Raw genomic sequence first — 17,629 nt, 5'->3', positions numbered from 1 at the left:
GCTCCCCACCACAAGCATCCATGCAGGCCGGGTCCAGTCACCCCTGGGCAGGAACCACACTGTGGCATAGACTTTGCGTCCCTTGGGCCTCCTGCCCAGGCAGTGCTTCAGGGCAGCAGAGTTGTGTTTTGTTGGTTTTTTTTTCATAGTAATAAATCATTTATTTTCTGGTGAGTCTTCTGCCTGCACGGCTCTGCTGGGCCCTCTGCTAGCCAAGGGCAGAGGTGGAAGGAGACACTTCCATGATTGGGGTCACCCCCTGCTTCTTCTCCCTCTGTCCTTCCTTGAGTGGTGCAGGTGGGTGCTGGTTGGGATCTGGTTATTCCTGGGGATGGAGCAGAGCAGAGCAGCCAGTCCTGTCTGCCCAGCTACACCGTGGTGGGCTGGTAGGGAATATTCTGGGTATTTTCCATGGGAAACAGGGCAGAGCTGTGCTCCTGCCTCTGAGCTGAGCTGCAGGAAAGGCAGCATCAGGAAAAGCCAGGGACTGTGTCTGGCAGCACACGGAATCGGGTGCAAAAATTAAATGAGCACTTTAGACAGTTAGAAACTGCACCGGAGTTAAATAACCAGAGAAAAGAAATACAAATTATTTTTCTTTCCAACACGATACACTCTTTTACCAGAGCAAGTTAGAAATACAGAACAAGTTCCTACCAGTGAGAGAAGGACAACCAAGAAATGAGGGACAGGGAATTTGATGCTGGAGGGTACGGGGGGACCAGGACTCCTCGGGTGCAGGTGAGAGGACCCTGGTAAAGCTCTCACAGGAGTCCTGCTGACTGCAAACGTGATGCCTGGACAAGAACAGCCCGTGGAAAACACATTTGGGAGCAGGGGCGAATGGGAGAGGTTGGGTTGGCATTGCCCTGCTGCTGGTTGGGCAGCTCACATCAGAGCTAGGTGTGGCACCGTCCCAAAATCCCGCAAAAACCTCATGGAGATGGCTTAGGGTGGTTCCTCCTTCCTGTGGTGGCTCAGAAAGCTGCCATGGGCTGTGCCTGTGCCTGCTGCACCAATTCCCAGCGGGGTCTGACGGTTGGGATGTGACCTGTGCCATAGGGATGGGAGCCCCGGGCTGCTTTCTCTGTGCCCCACAGCACCCTGTGGGTGAGGTGGTGCTGGCAGCAAGGCAGGTGGGATTTGGGTTGCTCCTTTGGGACATGGTCCTTTTCTTTTTGTTTTTGCTCCTGCCCTCCCTCCCCTGGCCACCTCTGCTTAACCCTAGGTATGACAACAGGAAGAAGAAGAAAACAAGTGCACTGGAACACAAAAACTTCTCTCACCCCAGCCTGGCAGCAACTCCCAGGGTGGGACACGGGGCTGCCGGCGGCAGGGGATGGCTGTGCCAAGAGCGGGCACGTCGCGTTGTGCGTGGCTGGAAGCCTCAAAAAAAAATAATGAACACAAGTTGGGAAGGACTGGCCACACGGGAGGGCCACAGCATCCCTGTCCGGCTACTGGCTCCCCTCGGGATCTGACATGTGGGTTTTCACCTGTGAGGAGAAACACACGGCACGGTTGTCCTTTGTGCTGTCAGCAGGGTCAGACCCAGCGCCCTGCCCGGCACGGGGATCCCCGGGATCCCACACCCAGCTGGGGGATGTGGGTGGGGGAGCAGCACCTTTGATAAAAGGTATTTCTGCTCTGAGGGTCTTTTTTGCAGCCTCAGTGCAGAGTTGATTCACAGCCAGGGGTGCTCGGGGCTGTCCCAGAGGCACCGGCAGTTTTAGCCCTGGCACCCAGCTGGAATGGCTTGGGCAGCCCTGGTGGAGCCTCTCATCTACTCCAGGCATCCCCCACCGGCAAGCAGGGGTGGGTTTTAGGGAAGCAGAGAGCGCAGCACAGGATCTGGCCCTCCCCTTACCGTCTCCTCCGTGTCTGTGCTCTCCTCGGCGCTGTCGATGTTGCGCAGGTCACTGTGCCCGTCAGCTCCCGTCCCCTCCTTCCCCCGCGACTCCCGTGACCCCTCTCCTGCTGGGGATGGGGACTCTGTCCCTGGCTCTGCCCTCTTCCTCTCACTCTCCTTGGACCCTGCAAAGGCAGAAACAGCAGAAATCTGGGGTACCTGTGCAAACATCAGCCCTGTCCTCACTGCGTTCCCTTGTGCCAAAGGGCTGGTTTTTTACTTCCCCAGCCCAGGGAAGGGGAAGGATGTAGGGAAGCTGCCCAGCCAGCTCTGGATGTCCTGGGCACACAGGGGGGGACCCCTTACAGCCAGCTCAGGGTCCAGGTTCGCCTGTGCCCTCAGGTTGCCCAGCACGGACACACGAGTGTTGAAGGGTCTGGGCCCGTCCCCTCACCCGTGAGACGCTCTCTCCTCTGGTCCATGCGGTCCAGGCTCTCCAGCAGACTGTCCACCTGTGCCTTGATCTGGCTCAGCTCCCCCTTGATGGAGTGCAGCTCTTCGGCTCGCACTGCAGGGAGAGGAGTCGTGAGGAGCCCACCCAGAGCAAGGAGGACACGCCATCCTCCTCTGAAGCATCGCACTCTCTGGAGCATTCCCCCCCTCTGCAACATTCTCCTTTAAGAAAGATACTCCTTACCAGACATCCTTGGGGAACAGGAATGGACCCAGGGGACAGTCACCAGCCCAATGTAGCCCAGGCTGTGTCTGCTGGAGCTGGGGACTCACAGCAGCAGGGTCAGCACTCACCGAGACATGAGGGCTCAGCCTCTTCTTTCTCCCAGCCCTGTCACACTTACACTTTGTCCTTCCCCCCGTGGAGCTGGTGCTGCTCCTCGTCCCGGGCTGGGGACTCAGGCTGCTCTTGCCTCCTGCTCCCAGGTGAGTCCTCCTGGTCTTGACCGGGATGCGGTTAATGAGGGGCGGGATCTTCTGGTACTCATAGACCCTGCAAGGGCACAGGAGCACAGAGGCACGAGCACAACCTTAGGGGGTGCAAGCAGCACCCCTTGCCAGCCAAGAGAGCAGCTCTTTGGGTCCCTATGTGGTAAAAGACCCACCCCCAGTGTGGGCACTGCCCTGCCCACATGATGCCCCATCTGCCCACTCTCCAGGCCCCCAAGCCTGCGGAAGCTGCAGCTCCTCAAAGTGGGGAAACACCACAGAACCTCTCTTGGAGGCAGGGGACAGATGCCCAGGTACACACCCTGCTTTTCCACGATCAGAGATCCAATCACACACACCAAACCCACACGTGCTCAGCTCATCCCGCTCCTGGAACACCCCACACTCACCGGTATGGGAAGTCATCCCTGTAGCGATCGTAGTCCAGGTCACAGTTACTGCTGCAGGAGGGGGAGAGAGGAGAACATGTCACTGCTTCGTGGAGCAGTCACTGCTGGGCATGGGAGGGCAGAGACACCCTCCAGCCTCCAACCCCCCCGAGCAGGAGACATCCTGGAGGATCCCCTGCAAGCTGCCTGGGCTGCAGCGTGCCCTAGGAGGTGGCTGTGCCCTGGCAGGAATCTTTCTCACGGGAAATAAGGGTGTTGGGAGGGATGGTGAGAGCCCCCTGGGCAGCATCAGCAGGGTCTGGCCTCAGGAGGCTGCCTTTAGAGTGCCCTGGTGCTAAACTCCACGTGCGTGCTGTCCTGCTGCCACCCTACCTCCTTCAGAAGTCACCTGCACAGGGCACAGCCCACAGGCACCAGCCCTCCTGGTAAGGGTGCGCTGGGGGCACTGGTGACCCGCCTGCTCCTGTGCTTTGCACGTGGGGCACAATCCTTGGGGTCTGTTTTGGGAGCTTTTGGTCCAGACTTGCTGCCTTCCAAGTTTCTGTTGCTGTGACAGGGATGGAGTGTCCTTTGCACCCCCAGTGGCTGCTGCTGCTGCTGCACGGAGCCCACACTGCAAGGGGTGGGGATGCCACAGGACACCCTGTGCCGTGGGAGAACTGATGGCACTGCAGGACACCTGGTCTTGGGGTCTAGCACCCTGTTAGGGACACAGCAAGGGGTTTCCTGGCTCAGCTCTTGGCTCAGAGAATCCCGTGGGAAGAGCAAAGGCAGTGGCTGCCACGCTCCAGCGCCCAAGGGGGCCAAGCAGTCCCGGCCCTCCAGTGCTGCCTCCCTTCAGCTCCATGGCAACAGGCAGAGCAATTAGTTCAATCAGGGCGTTCGCAAAAGAGCTCTTCTGAGGCAGAGGAGCCCGGCTCTGATCCCCACCTCGCCCCACATCCACTGAGGGGGGGAGACAAAAGCGTGCAGGGATAGGGACCTGCTCCTCTGCTATCATCAGTGCCATCAGCATCACCTACTACCATCCTCAGGGCCATCACCACCCCGTACAGGGGCGTCTGTCCCTGAGGAACAGCATTTAAAAGCCACAACTGCAACGGACTGAGGGAATTGTGGAATCCCGGAATGGTTTGGGTTGGAGGAGTCCTTAAAGCTCATCTCATTCCAAACCCCACTGCAACAGGCAGGGACACCTTCCACTAGACCAGGAAGCCCCATCCAACCTGGTCTTATGCATTTCCAGGGATGGGGCAGCCACAGCTTCTCTGGGCAACCTGTGCCAGGGCCTCCCCAGCAGGAGAAATTCCCTTCTTATGCTCAGCCTAAACCTGCCCTCTGTCAGTGTGACGCCATTCCTGAGGGAGGGCAACACCTGTAACAGGCGTGGAGATCGCAGGGCTCTGCTCTTCTCTCACTGCCTTCGGGTGAGGAGGGGGGATCCCCACACCCCACTGGTGACACACAGTGGGAGGGGCCCAGCGAGGACTCCAGCCAGCACCTGTGTGGCCAAGAGCCCTGTCAGGATGGGACAGGGACATCCCACAGACTTAACACCTGCCAGCTGGAATAGTCAGGGGTGTGAGTGATGGGGAGCAGGGGGGGAAGGTGAGCCAGGTGTGGGACAGTCCCCATCACCCCCCTGTGCAGCCCCCAGCCCGCACACAATCACTCACTGGTACAGGCTGCTGCTGTGCTGCCTCTTCTGGCCCAGCCTGGCCCGGCTCGGCTTGGGCTCCCTGGCCATGTCCAGATCTGTGGGGAGAGAGGAGGAGCATGAACCCACACAGAATCATCTCTAGCACCAGCTTCCTTTGGTCCCAGCCACGCTCCTCTCCCGGTTGGAAATGTGCCACTTCAGAAAATCTGCAGGGCAAGCAGGAGGCTGGCAGCTCTCTAGATTTAGGTTTTTGGGAAGGGCAGGAGCAGCCCAGGGTTGTGGCAGAAAGCACCTCTGATGATGAGGGTAATTAATCCACAGAGACATTTCCCACCGCGGCGGTGAATCCACCTGTGCTGTCACTCCTGCTGGGCAGGTGGACCATATTTTGGGGAGCTCTGGGATGATGCCCTTCACCCCTTCGTTAGGATTTCACAGCCAACATCCACATCAAAGCCAGCTTGAACCTCCTTTCTGCATTTGAGAGGCACCAATACCGTGCTTTATGGACATCTCCATAGATTTAATTTTGTGATTTTGGGGGGACTCCAAAACCTCTCTGGCCCCTGGGGTAGGAGCTGGTGGGTGAAAAGTGGAAGCTTCCTGAGTGCTCTGGGAACACACTGTCCCATCAGAGAGGTTTAGACCTCCCCAGGAGCATGGGCACTGGCCACAGATCCCTCCAGCCCAGCATCTGCCAGAGGAAGGTTCCCTCCATCCCCACAGGGAAGAGGGTTTCTGAGACAGATCCAAGCAGAAGGAAACTGGCACTTTGCTTTCCAGGCTGCCACCTTGTGTGGTGAAGTCTGTGGGCTGGCTCTGATCGCAGGGTGAGCTGGGGAAAGTGCTCTGTGCGTGCCAGGTAATGCTGGCACCGATTTTTCGTGGGTGCTGCCAGATTCCCAGGGGCTGCTCGGGGCCAGAGCCCACTGCTGACATCCCTCTCTCCAGCCCATCACACCCACCCAGCAGAGACACCCACTCCACCCCCTGCCAGCAGGACAGACACCTCAGCACCCCAACCAGGCACCCTGTCACAAGCCACCTGCACCGAGGGGACTGTCCTGCTGGGGCAGGGGACACAGCCAGCAGGGCTCCATCACCCGGGGCCATTCCCCATGTCTGGGCTCCTCTCCCTGTAATGGAAGGGTACTGGGAGAACATCCCTGTCCTTGGGGAGTAATGGTATGGGGGAATAATGTTTGGGGGAGCATCCCAGTCCTGGGAGGACACCCTTGACCCGGGGGTAATGGCATGGGGGCATTCCAGCACCGGGAGGACTTCCCTGACCTGGGGGTAACATCCCAGAACTGGAAGGACATCCCTGAGGTAGGAGGGACTTGCACGGGGCCATCCCAGTAGTGTGAGGATATATTCCTGTCCTGAAGGTAACAGTAACGAGGGGGTGTCCCAGGACTGGGAGTGCATCCTTGTCCCGGGGGTCATGGCATGGGGAGAACCAGGTACCCCGGTATCGGGAGGCCATCCCAGCCCAGGGAAGGGACTGGTACGGCGATGGAGGGCACCCGGGAGGCAGCCCCGCCCGGGGTAGGGGTGATAGGGGCGCCAGAAGGCTGCAGGGGGACACCCCCCCTGCCTCGGGCAGAGCTGCCAGTGCCGGGCGAGCATCCCGGTGCCGGAGCATCTCCTGGGGGAGGGGTGCGGGAGGAGGGCCGATCCCGCGGGGGATGAGGGCCAGATCCGGCCGGTACTCACATCTCCAGCCCGCGTCCCCGCTGCCGAAGAGCGTCATGGCCCCGCACCGGCCCCGCACCGGCCCCGCACCGGCCCCGCACCGGCCCCGCACCGGACCGAGCGCTGCCACCGGCCGCTACCACCGCCGGGCGGGGGGGGCCGGGCCGCACCACCGCGGCGCGGGGAGGGACACCACGCCCCGCACGGTGGTCCGTGGCAGCCCCGCTGCCTGTCCCTGCCCGCACCGCTGCCGGCACCGCGGGCACCGCGCTGCCCCGGGATCTCCATCCTCACCCTCATCCTCCCCGGGCTCCTCCCGCCCCCTCGCACCTGCCGGATCCTGCCCTCCCGGTCGCCGGCTCGGTTGCTGTCCGGGTTTGCCCGGCTCGCCCGGAGCCCCGAGCCCAGCCTGGCTGGCAGCGATGTGGATCGTGTCTTCCCGCCACTCAGCTGGGGACACAACCGACTGGCACGCAGCGTCCTGGCTGGGGACGTCTTGATTCCCAGCCCAGCCCAGCGCTGGAGAGGGCTGGTAGGACAGGAGGAGGGCAGAGGCATGTCCCCTCCAAAAGCACCCACTGACACCCACCAGCGCTGGAGTCACAGGTTGTCACCCAGCACATGGGGAGCCCTGACCTGGGGCTGTCCTGGGGCTGGAAGGATCAGCTCTTGGCTAATGCCACCCCTCCAAAACACCCCCAGGCGCTGGACACAAGAGGTCAGCCAGAGGCAGAGCTGGTCCTGGCTTCACCAACCCCAGAACCTGCTCCAAGGATGGAGCTGGAGGTACCACCTAGTGCAGGCAGGATGTGGGATGTGGTTAGGGAGAGTCTGGTGGGCTTGGGAGAGCAAAAGGAGACAAGCTGCTCCTCCCAAGGGGGAGAGGGTCTTTATTAACTGCTGGGCAGATGGTGCTGGTGAAGAACTGTGCGATGATGAAGGGTCAGGTGATCATGAGGAACCCACCAGGCTGGGAGGTTCCCACACAGGTTGGGACAATGGACAGAGCTGAGCCCTGTCCTCACCCTCAGCTGTGACGAGATCTGCACCTCCCAGGAGCCCCTCTTGTCCCCTTGTCGCTCCGAGACCACAGTCCAGACACGGCCCAGCTGCCAATTTTGGAGGAGGATGCTGCTGTACCTGGCTGTTGCAGGGGCATCTCCTGCCCGGGGGGTGTCACAGCGTGATGGTGACAGAGGAAGGCGAGGGGCAGAAGTAGATGCTGTTTTGGGGGTGCTGACACAGAGCACGTCCCTTCTCACCAGGTCCCAGTGCCGTAGGGCCCCTCAATCCCCCATCCCCTGTGCGGGTAAGCCCTGGGGGGATCCTTCTGAGCCACGGTCCGGGCTCGGCACAGCATCAGGGTCTTCCTGAGCGGCGGGCTCGGCACAGCAGCCAGCGCTGGCCTGTTCCCAGGGCTGCTGGCTCAGGGGTCCCGCTGCCACAGGGCGATGTGTTCCTGAGCTGCGACGGAATGGGGACAGTCAGTGCCCCCCATGCCAGGAAGCACCCAGAGGTCTGGGCAGGGCTGGTGACAAGGGACACACCCAGCAGAGCTGGAGGCTTGGCAGCCCTGGGGACGGACAGGAGGGCTCCCAGGCGCTCGCTCACCGAACTGGCAGATGTAGCGGTTCCGGGTCTTGCAGCGCTGGTCGTTCCAGTTGAAGGCGGCCGATGCCTGCATCTCCACGCAGTTCCCAAACCTGTGTCCCGGCGGGAGGGCGGTGAAGGCAGCCAGCGCAGTGGCACAGCGGTGACACCACGCTCGGTGTCCTCTACATCCACTTACCCCTGGTTGTCCGGCTGCCCAAAGGCGAAGCTGGTGAAAGAGGACGGCTCGCCCACATCCCAGCGGAAGGAAGCCTTGGATGTCTTGTAGGTGAGACCTGGGGGAGCAGGAGGTGGGTTGGCACGTCTGCTGGCACCCCTGGCACCCTGCCACCACTGTCACTCACCGATCCAGAAGTTCCCAGTCTCGAAATCGGTGTCTGTCACCCTGTTACCCATCTCCAAGCGGCTGAGGTAGAACGCCAGGATGTCCTGGACCTTCTGGTTTCTGATCTGGGCCAGCATCGCCCCTTTCTCCTACAGGGAAGGGAGTGAGTCTGCCCCAAATGTGTGGCCCAGCCCTGTGCCAGGCAGAGGAGAGATGCCCGGGAAGGCTGCGAGCATGGGTGGCACTTTTCAGCCGCGCAGGGATGCCCGGAGCATCCCAGGAGCTCACCTGGCACTTAATTTTGGCTCCATAGTAGGTGTCGGCCTCTGGGGACACCATGAAGCAGTCGCTGTCTATCCGCACGTCGCAAGCGTGGAAAGGGAACTGGATCTTCACTGGGGGCACAGGTGGGAGCAGGTGGGTCCCTGTGCCAGCCCAGGACCCTCCAGCCCGCTCCAGGGGCCCCTGCCCGTGGATTCCTGCTGCCACCCCGCAGCAGCGCAGGAGGGCACAGACTCACTGCCGCACTCGGCTCCGCCGTAGCCCGCGTCGCAGAGGCAGGAGCACTCCTCCTTCCTGAACCTTCCATGGAGGCACTGCCCACTGCACCTCACTGTGGGCACGGTGCTGGGTTAGCTGGGGGGGGGGCTCGGCAGCCCCTGCCCGCCCCACGCTGCACCCCAAGCACTGGCCATGCTGCCCACGCTGCACCCACCCACACTGAGCTGTGCTGGTGCCCCTGGTGCTGCACTGCTCTTGTGGGCACAGGGGCACTGAGCAGGCTGTCAGTGCTGCACTGGCCATGCCCAAGCACGCCCTGCACCAGCCCTGCACCTGCACCCACCGCACCCACCCTGCACACGGCGTGCCCTGCACCCACAGCAGCCACGCACGCCCCCCGGGAGGGGAGGAGAGGCAGGGCTGTGTGGTGCCCTCTCACCTTGGCAGTACCTTCCTGTGTAGCCGGGGGGACAGGAGCACTGGCAGCTGCTCATGTCGAGGTGCCCGCTGTTCCTGCAGCTCATGCGACAGGGGTTCCTGGGCACCTCTGGGCACAGCAGGCGGGGGCGTCAGGGCCGGCAGTGGCACTGCCAGGGACACCCAGGGGCCGGAGGGACCGCAGGGACTCACCGCAGAGCCCGCCGCCATGATCCCAGGACTTGAAGCAGCCAGAGAGGCTGGCGGTGCAGAGGGAGCACCAGGGGCCCTGCTTGTAGGGCAGGACGGGCGTCCCAGCCACCTCCCAGTTGCCCCTGGCCCCACAGGCAGATGGAGAAGGATGCCCCGCCCACCCGGGCAAGCCACACCCTTTTCTGGGCAGAGCCCCGCCCACTTCCAGTGCACAACACCGCCTACATTTCACAGCCCCGCCCATTTCTGCATACATAGCCCCACCCACCACACTCGGTCCCACCAACTTTAACACGCAGCCCCATCCATGGTCCACGGCGCCAAACCCTCAGCCACTCACCAAAACCAGCACCGCCCACATTTCCCACCCCGCCCACTCCAATGCAGAGCCCCACCCACACCATCCAGCCCCACCTACTCCTACCACCAAGCCCCGCCCACCAGCAGGTCACAGCTCCGCCCCCACCCCTCCCCATGCATCTCCATAGGTCAATCCATGTGGACACACCCAGCAGAGACCCCACCCCCCAAGCCACACCCACTCACCCCAGGCCCCACCCCCATCCCATATAGCTCTGTCTCTCCCAGCTTGTCCTGCCTCCCATCCCGTCCCATCCCATCCCATCCCATCCCATCCCATCCCATCCCCTCTTCCTTCCCTCCTCAGCCCTTACCCCGGGTTGTAGGCGCAGGCGAAGGCCTCGCTGGGGCCGAGGGGGCCGTGGCAGCGGTGCCGGCCGCAGCCCAGCCGCCCCGCCGTGGCCCACACCAGCTGCGGGAGGACATGTGTCACCCCGGACCCCAGACCCCCAGGGCCCCCCGGTGCCACCCCCGCCCCGTGCCCACCTGGGTGTAATGGTGGCAGGTGGCGTTGCTGGCGCAGCGCCCCGTCCCGTAGTCGTAGCGTCGTCCCTCGGCGAACCAGCGCTCCAGCACGGCCACGAAGCCCCCCGTGCCCGCTGGCAGCAGGGCCTCGTTCCAGCCCAGCTGTGGGGCTGCTGGGGGAGCAGGGCCCTCCAGGCAGCTGGCTGCCCGTGCCCCCGCCAGCTGCCCCAGCTCCTCGCTCCACTCCTGCGGGGATGGGCGTGAGCCACCCAGGGAACAGCCCAGCGGCGATTTGGGGGATGACAAGGGGGTCAGTCCAGGGGATGTCACGGGGGATGCTGCAAGGAACCCCCAGGGACCAGCCCTGCCCTTGATGTGCTCAGGTGTGGAGGGGTTGGGGGACACCAAGGGCCATTCACGGGGAATGAGGGACTCAACAGGGCACCAGTCCTGTCCTTGATCTGCACGGGTATGAGGTGACTGGGGGATATCCAGGGCCATCACAGGGCATAAGGGACTCCACAGAGGACCCCATACTGGCCTTGGCATGTGCAGGTGTGCGGTGATCAGGGGACATCAGAGGGACACGGCAGACCCCAAAAAAGACCTCAAGGGACCAGCCCTGTCTTTGGCCTGCCCTCGATCTGTCAGTGCTGGTGACACGTCCTTCCCTGGGGGGCCCCACACCAGCTCTTCTGCTTCGTTAGCTTGTTAACAAACTGCTGTGTAGCACCCACGGGCTACTACCTTCCCTGGGCATGGAGAGGTAGGTGGATGTGACATCGAAGGTGGGGGACATGGGACCTGCGAGGGGTCTCACCAGCTTCTGCATGTTGGCAGCAGGGGGCTGCACTTTGCTCCTCAGCTTGTTGTGCAGCGAGAGCACCAGGAAGGTCTCCTTCATGCTGAGAGCTGGGGGGACAGCAGGGAATAGGGATGGGGCCGAGGGGGCCACAGGGTGCAAGTGCCTTCCCCGTGTCTCTGGCTGCGGTTGGACGCTTCAGGAAGCCGTGGGAACTCTCCCTGAAGGGTCCGACCGCAGCCGGGGATACGGGGAAGGCACCCAGGTCTCCATGGAGACTTGAGGGGAGAGAAGAAAGCGCTTTTGGGCTGGGAGCACAAAAGGGGCAAGGGGCCGGGGGGGTGGGGAGGGGGGTGGCCAGCCCGCTGAGCCCCTGTCTCGCACGGGTGGGCTGAGACTGCCAGGAATGCACCCGTTCTCGGCCCCCCTCTTCTCCCCCCAGCTCTGTCCTGCCAGCACCCAGACCCTTCCAGGCTGGACCCATCACTAGCCCCCATCACCAGCTGCAGGAGACCCCAGCCCCACTCCATCCCCAGCTCCATCACCAGCACCAGAGCCCCCTGCTTCCATCACATCACCAGCCCCAGACTAGCCCAAGCTCCACTAGCCCCAGAGTTCTCCAACCCCTTCCCATCACCAGTTTCATCCCATCATTAGCCCCAGAGCCCCCCCCCAGCTCCATCCCGTCACCATCTCCACCCATCACCAACTCCATGCCCCTCTCCCAGCCCCCCACCGAGATCCACGTTGCCATCCCTGGATGCCCATCACCCACCCAGCCCCCTACCCACCTGGTCTGTCCCACCGAGTGCTCAGGGTGCATCCACCCCCTAAACCAGCTGCCTCCCAGCCCTGCTGCCGGAAGAGCAGCCCCTCTTCCCAGTTACCTCCCGGAGCCAGCGGGGACAACTTCTCTGGAGCATCCGACCTCGTCTCACCCACCCTCCACGCCAGGAGGTTGCAAACCAGCAGGACCAAGAGCTCCATGTCGGTCCTGGGATGGGGGGGGGGGGGCAGAGTCTCCAGAGGGAGGGCTGTGGAGAGCCGAGCCACCCCTCAGCAGCCCAGGCTTTGGGGAGAGCTCGGCCACTCGCTCCTGCGCGCTCCTCTGTGTGTGTGTGTGTGTGTGTGTGTGTGTGTGTGTGTCTGGTCGCAGGATTTGATCCTATTCAGGACTCCAGACAGGCACCGCTGGGCAGCGCGAACAAAAGCTTGACGGGTGAGTAATAGCTCTGTCAAAACAGTTGCTCGCTGGAGCGAATGTGGCAGACAAGTCCCGGGGCCCTGGGCTGCAGCCCCGCCGGGATGTCCCGCAGCGGGGTCAGCCCCCCGTGCTCTGCCCCAGCCCCTCCATCATGCCCAGGTCGGGGTGTGGAGGCAGCAGGAGCTGGGGTTGCAAGCAGAACCCACTTTGGGACCCTGGGAGACTGGATACCAAGGGGCTGGGGCAGTAAGGGGGCCCCTGCTGCCAGCCTTCCTCCTGCCCCATGAATTAAACATGCCGGGGAGGTAACACACACCGCTGCAGGCAGGAAGCCAAATACCCACTCCAGAGGGATGGGCAGTGCCGTTACGGGGTGGGAGGATGTGAGGGCTGGGGGGCCGGTGGCGGGAGAGATGCCGGGCTCGGGATGTCTCGGCAGGAACCCGGGGTCAGGCAACGAGGCCACAGCCTGGGCTGCTCGGGGGGCTCAGCAGCACCCTGAAGGCTTTGCCCCAGTGCAGGGCTCCCAGCAGCCATGCCAGGTGCCCCATTGGCACAGGGCAGAGGTGTGGGCTTCAGACATCCCTGCTGGGGCCTGTGCATGTGGCTGTGCCCCCTCCTCTGGGCTGTCACAGCAGGAGGGACCGGGAGCATCCTACCTGCCAGCTGTCAGGTCTGAGCTGGGTGTCAGCATAAACCCAGTTCTAGACGCTGATGCCAATCCCAACTCTCATCCAAACCTTCCTGCTAACATGGAGCTTAACCCTTGGAACTGATCCTAACCCTAACCCTAAGAGAAAACCTGACCTTAGTCCTAACCATGAGTTTAATGTTAAGCCAAACATTAGGCTCCAGACCTGACCCTAATCCTAACCCCAACCTAACCCCAATGCTAATCCTAATTCTAAACCTAATCCCAACCCTAACTGTAACTCTAATCCTAACCTCATCCCTAGCCCTAATGCTGACTCTAACATTAACCCTGACCTGAGTGTTAATGCTGACTGTAACACCAACCTGCATCCCAACTCCAGGCTGCATCAGATCCCTGGGGTTCCCCTCTAAACTCCAGCCATGGCTGAGCTCACCTCACCCCAGCAAAGCTGTGCTGAGTCCAGTGAGCCCACAGCACTCCTGGGCTGCCCTTCCCCACTGCCCCAGCCCCTCCAGAGAGCTGAACCCCAGTACAGACCCCCAAAGCCATCTTTTCCCACAGCAGACTTTCCCAGGCTTAGCAAACGCATGGGATTAGCCTCCTCCTGCATCCCTGCGTGCTGGGAAGCCCCAGAGCCGGGGCTGGCTGTGGGGCGAGCCCGGCACTGCCGGTACCGCTGTGAGTGCCGTGACAGCCACCGCCTGGCCCCGGCATCTGCTGGCCCCGGGAACATGAAAGGCCCCCAAAGCCTCTGATGTGCAGAGAGGGAAAGGAACGGAAGGGAAGGGAAGGGAGAGGCTGGAGCCAGTGCCAAGGGGAAACTTTCCTACAGCTCGGCCTCGGCCAGGAGAAAAACCAACAAACACACAGGCACACACTGCGGATAAATCCCAGCGAGCGCAGGAGCGCGGCTGGGAGCAGAACCGGACCATCAGCGTCTTGTCCCTGCAGCCAGCCCCGGCGTGATGCTCCTCATCCCACTGCCAGCCTGGCTGGCCCTGGGCATCCTGCAGCTGCCCCTCGGCAGCGCCCAGGTAAGGACCCTCATGCCTCCCTCCCTCCAGCCCCACAGCAGATCCTGCACTGTGGGCTGCTCAGCACCCACCTCTCACAGCCCAGCACCCTGTCATCAGCCTGGCATGGTGGGTACAGGTGCCTTGGGCTACCCAGGGACCGGGGGGTGATCATAGGACTTTCCCACTGCAGCAGTGAGATGATGTTAAGCATCCAAGCTGCTCCTCAGCATCCAAGTGCCCGGGCAGGGCTGGGTGGGGAGGGCTGAGGCTGGAGCAGACATGGAGCCAGGGGCAGACCCCAACTGGAAGGGGAAGGGACCCTGCCCAAGGCAGGCCATTCAAACCAACTCCAAAGGTGCTGCCTGCTTGGATGGGTCCCCCTGGGCTGTGGCAGGGTGGCTGAGGAGCCCGGAGGGTGACAGGGCTGTCCACGTGTCGCCCCAGGAGTGCCTGAGCCGGCAGCAGGCGCTCAGCGCGGTGCGGCAGATGCAGAAGGCGCTGGCGGCGCAGGAGGCCGCCCACCTGCGGGGCACACGCGGGCTCCGCAACCAGCTCTCCATCCTCCAGAGCCGCCTCCAGAGACAGCCCCCCACACGCAACGGTAACCCCGTCCGGGCGCCACCACGGGTGACGTCCCCACGGGGCCGGCTCTGACCCCTGGGGCCCCACAAACAGCCTGGGCAAGGCACCCCCAGCTCCTCGCCGGGTTGGGGTCGGCTCCAGCCTGGCGATGTCCGTCCTCACCCATGTCTGTCTGTCTGTCTGTCTGTCCACAGACACCTGTCCGCAGCTGGCGGTGCCCCTGAACGGGCGGATGCTGGGCCGGAGCGCGCGGGTGGGCCACGACGTTCACTTCGTCTGCGACGGCGGCTTCCGGCTGGTGGGCTCGGAGACGCGCAGCTGCCGGCACAACCGCACGTGGAGCGGCACCCAGCCCTCCTGCAGAAGTGAAGTGGAGCGGGGTCGGGGTGCCCTGGGCTCAGCCCAGCCCGTGGGCTCCTCCCTCGCCCTGAGCCACGGGGTTCCATCGCTCTGCCCAGAGGCTGCGGCCACGGGCACGGGGATGAAGCGAGGATGTGCCTCTCCAGCGGGTGCTCACGAGCTGCTTCCCCCTAGGTATTGACGACTGCTCCAGCAACCCCTGTGCCAACAGCGGGACCTGCGTGGATGGCGACCAGAGCTACACCTGCCTCTGCCCCCCAGGCTGGTCAGGCCCCACCTGCCAGAGCCCCATCTACTCCTGTAGGTGCCCGGGTTTGGACTGGGGAGGACGGGGATGCTCATGGGGACAGCACCTGGCCATGCTGCACCCATCTCCTCCCTCCCTGGCAGCCCCCCCCCCGGGGACCTTGGCCCCCACCCATCTCCCCACGCCCCACTCAGCATGTGACACCCTCTGTACCCCACAGACTGGGTGACACCGAGCAACGCCTCCTTCAGCCGCCAGCCCCGCTGTGCCGAGGGCCGCTCGGGCTCCCGGCGCTGCAGCTGCGACACCGGCTTCCAGCTGAGAGCTGGTGGCGTGTGCCAAGGTGAGAGAGGGCTGAAGATGGCAGGGAGAGGCAGGAAAACCAAGGCTTGGCAGCAACGGGCCCCCTGACCATTCCTCACTTTACCTCCCCCCAGATGTGGATGAGTGCCAGCTCTACCAGTCCAGCCCCCAGACCCGGATTTGCCTCCACGACTGCCTCAACCTCCCCGGCTCCTACCGCTGCCTCTGCCCCCCCGGGTACCTGCTCCACGCCGACCGCAACGCCTGCGAGGGTGAGAGTGGCAGGGCAGGGAGCAGCCCGTGGGAAGAGGGGTGCGGTGGGGACAGCCCCGCTCACCCCGTGTCACCACCGCAGATGTGAATGAGTGCGCCGGGAAGCAGCACAACTGCACCCAGGGCGACCTCTGCATCAACACCTTCGGGGGCCACCGCTGCGTGCGCCCCAAGTGCCCCCCGCCTCGCCACAACACCAGCTACGTCAAGACCTCCGCCTTGTGAGTACCGTACTGCGGGTGGCTCGGGCTGTGTCGTGCCCTCTCCGAGGGTGATGGGTCCTGCTGTGCCCTGGGGACTGTAGTGTGTCACCCAGGGGCAGCGGGGTGAAGTGCCGGCCAGCACTGGTAGGAAATTGCCACTTGGGGTGCCCGGGTGTGCTTGGCACGCTCCTGGATGGTCTTGGGATGCTGGTGGCTGGGGGTGCAGGTGGGAACACCTCAATATATGGTGGCTTTACGCAGAATCCTGCCTCCCCTCAGGGCCCCATACTGTGGGAAAAGACACTATTTCCCCTCTGCTGTGCATCCATGTGTTGCCATCAGCTGCCTTCCAGCAATGGCCATCCCACCCTTGAGACTAAACTGCTTTGTGGCTGAGCAAAAGCACCCAAGCAGAGGAGCATCCCTGATCCTGACATCTCCCTCTTCGGGAGGCACATCTGGCTCCATCCCCGACCTCCAGCTGTGATTGGGCTACCCCCAGTCCCAGCCTTAGAGCCTCACCCAGAGCTGTGTCCCTGCAAGGCATGAGGTTTGCCTGGCAGAAGCAGGGATGAGGCAGAGATCCGACGCCAGGCACACTCAGATCTGACTGTCTCGGGTTGCTCTGCCACAGGACCGGCAGTGGGGCTGGAGATGCTGCCTGTGGTGCGGGCTGGGCTCGTTTGCGAGGATGAGGGCAGCTCCCCGAGCGAGCCAGGCCACGGCGCTGAGCGGTGGCACCCCCTTCTCTCCCGGCAGCCAGTGCGAGAGGAACCCCTGCCCCATGGAGAGCCGGGCCTGCCTCCTGGCTGCCACCTCCATCTCCTTCCACTACCTGCCGCTCCAGGCCAACCGCACCGTGCCCCGGGTCCTCTTCAAGATGTCCACCACCCGCTTCCTGGGCGACAGCCTGCGCTTCGCCATCACGGGCGGCCGGGGCCAGGGCGTCTTCTCCGTGCGCCGCTCCGACCGGCAGACGGGAGAGCTGCTGCTCACCAGCCCCGTGGCGGGGCCAGCCACGCTGGAGGTGGAGCTGGAGATGAGCGAGTTCTCCCGCAAAGTCCTCCTGGGCAAGCACATCTTCAAGGTCACGGTCTTTGTGTCCCCGTATGTGTTTTGATCCCCTTTGGGGGGGCCAGGCGTGGGGCCGAGCCAGGGTCTCTCCTGGAGAGTGATGGAGCGGATGCAGCTCAGTGGTCCCACTGGAGACGTCCCTCTCCCATAATGCTTGCTCATGGCTGGTAGGGCAAAGCCACCACAGCAAAAAAGGTGTCCCTGTAGGAAAAACCCCACAAGCAATGGGGGGGGGACCAGCCTGGGTGTGCCTGTCTCTGCCAGCCCCCCTTCTCTCTGCCTGCAGAGCACTCAGAGGGGAAAGACGGAGTGAGCCAACAGCACTTGGCATGCAGGGCCAGCTTCTTGTATCTTGTAATCTCTAATAAAAGAAAAGTGGCTGTAGAAAGGGTGTCCTCCTTGCTCCGTGCCCCCTGCTCCTGGGGAAAGGTTCTTGGGGACAGCTGAGAGCTGTGCTCACAC

At 63.0% G+C, this 17,629-nt stretch overlaps 3 protein-coding genes across 6 annotated transcripts; 1 reads left to right on the top strand and 2 right to left on the bottom strand.

Annotated features, from left to right (window-relative positions):
- Positions 1-451: 451 nt before the first annotated feature.
- Positions 452-6,654, bottom strand: LOC114068149 (RNA-binding Raly-like protein). The gene is made up of 7 exons (XM_027904044.1): positions 6,578-6,654; positions 4,878-4,956; positions 3,202-3,252; positions 2,707-2,855; positions 2,304-2,417; positions 1,868-2,034; positions 452-1,496 (listed from the first exon to the last, which is right to left on the bottom strand). The coding sequence occupies exons 1-7, from the start codon at positions 6,612-6,614 to the stop codon at positions 1,458-1,460; spliced, it is 636 nt and encodes a 211-aa protein (XP_027759845.1). The 5' UTR covers positions 6,615-6,654; the 3' UTR covers positions 452-1,457.
- A 786-nt stretch (positions 6,655-7,440) lies between these two features.
- Positions 7,441-12,345, bottom strand: LOC114068146 (C-type lectin domain family 18 member A-like). Of its 4 annotated transcripts, none has more exons than XM_027904038.1 (12): positions 12,078-12,345; positions 11,269-11,360; positions 10,470-10,694; positions 10,298-10,395; positions 9,624-9,745; positions 9,433-9,540; positions 9,013-9,105; positions 8,781-8,887; positions 8,512-8,641; positions 8,346-8,442; positions 8,186-8,259; positions 7,441-8,021 (listed from the first exon to the last, which is right to left on the bottom strand). In XM_027904038.1, exons 1-12 carry the CDS (start codon positions 12,235-12,237, stop codon positions 7,843-7,845), a joined length of 1,485 nt encoding a protein of 494 aa, XP_027759839.1. In that variant the 5' UTR covers positions 12,238-12,345; the 3' UTR covers positions 7,441-7,842. The 4 variants fall into 4 exon arrangements, with proteins under 4 accessions (XP_027759839.1, XP_027759840.1, XP_027759841.1 ...); XM_027904039.1 differs by having other exon boundaries at positions 12,138-12,343; XM_027904040.1 differs by having other exon boundaries at positions 7,888-8,020; positions 8,168-8,259; positions 12,078-12,343.
- Positions 12,346-12,372: 27 nt separating this feature from the next.
- LOC114068147 (fibulin-7-like) lies at positions 12,373-17,291 on the top strand. The gene is made up of 9 exons (XM_027904042.1): positions 12,373-12,469; positions 13,942-14,143; positions 14,570-14,726; positions 14,902-15,072; positions 15,242-15,367; positions 15,535-15,657; positions 15,752-15,889; positions 15,973-16,111; positions 16,853-17,291. Exons 2-9 carry the CDS (start codon positions 14,075-14,077, stop codon positions 17,211-17,213), a joined length of 1,284 nt encoding a protein of 427 aa, XP_027759843.1. The 5' UTR covers positions 12,373-12,469; positions 13,942-14,074; the 3' UTR covers positions 17,214-17,291.
- Positions 17,292-17,629: the final 338 nt, after the last annotated feature.

The sequence above is a fragment of the Empidonax traillii genome, unplaced genomic scaffold (genome assembly GCF_003031625.1).
Source record: "Empidonax traillii isolate 1590-97213 ecotype Southwest subspecies unplaced genomic scaffold, ASM303162v1 scaffold1005:size266651, whole genome shotgun sequence".
In the NCBI taxonomy this organism is placed as follows: Eukaryota; Metazoa; Chordata; class Aves; order Passeriformes; family Tyrannidae; genus Empidonax; species Empidonax traillii.
The sequence above is the reverse complement of the archived record's forward strand: the minus strand, read 5'-3'. Positions and strand labels throughout refer to the sequence as shown.

What these genes read in the sequence shown, in the direction of transcription:
- LOC114068146 (XM_027904038.1), bottom strand. Translation starts at nt 12,237, where the DNA reads ATGGAGCTCTTGGTCCTGCTGGTTTGCAACCTCCTGGCGTGGAGGGTG. An exon ending in CCTGCCACCATTACACCCAG is followed by an intron (nt 10,396 to 10,469) that starts GTGGGCACGGGG and finishes GTCCTCCCGCAG; the next exon opens with CTGGTGTGGGCCACGGCGGG. An exon ending in GCGCTGCAAGACCCGGAACC is followed by an intron (nt 8,022 to 8,185) that starts GCTACATCTGCC and finishes CATTCCGTCGCA; the next exon opens with GCTCAGGAACACATCGCCCT.
- LOC114068149 (XM_027904044.1), bottom strand. Translation starts at nt 6,614, where the DNA reads ATGACGCTCTTCGGCAGCGGGGACGCGGGCTGGAGAT. An exon ending in CGGGGACGCGGGCTGGAGAT is followed by an intron (nt 4,957 to 6,577) that starts GTGAGTACCGGC and finishes CTCTCCCCACAG; the next exon opens with ATCTGGACATGGCCAGGGAG. An exon ending in CACAGCAGCAGCCTGTACCA is followed by an intron (nt 3,253 to 4,877) that starts GTGAGTGATTGT and finishes CCCCTCCTGCAG; the next exon opens with CAGTAACTGTGACCTGGACT.
- LOC114068147 (XM_027904042.1), top strand. Translation starts at nt 14,075, where the DNA reads ATGCTCCTCATCCCACTGCCAGCCTGGCTGGCCCTGGGCATCCTGCAG. An exon ending in TGCCCCTCGGCAGCGCCCAG is followed by an intron (nt 14,144 to 14,569) that starts GTAAGGACCCTC and finishes GTGTCGCCCCAG; the next exon opens with GAGTGCCTGAGCCGGCAGCA. An exon ending in ACAGCCCCCCACACGCAACG is followed by an intron (nt 14,727 to 14,901) that starts GTAACCCCGTCC and finishes GTCTGTCCACAG; the next exon opens with ACACCTGTCCGCAGCTGGCG.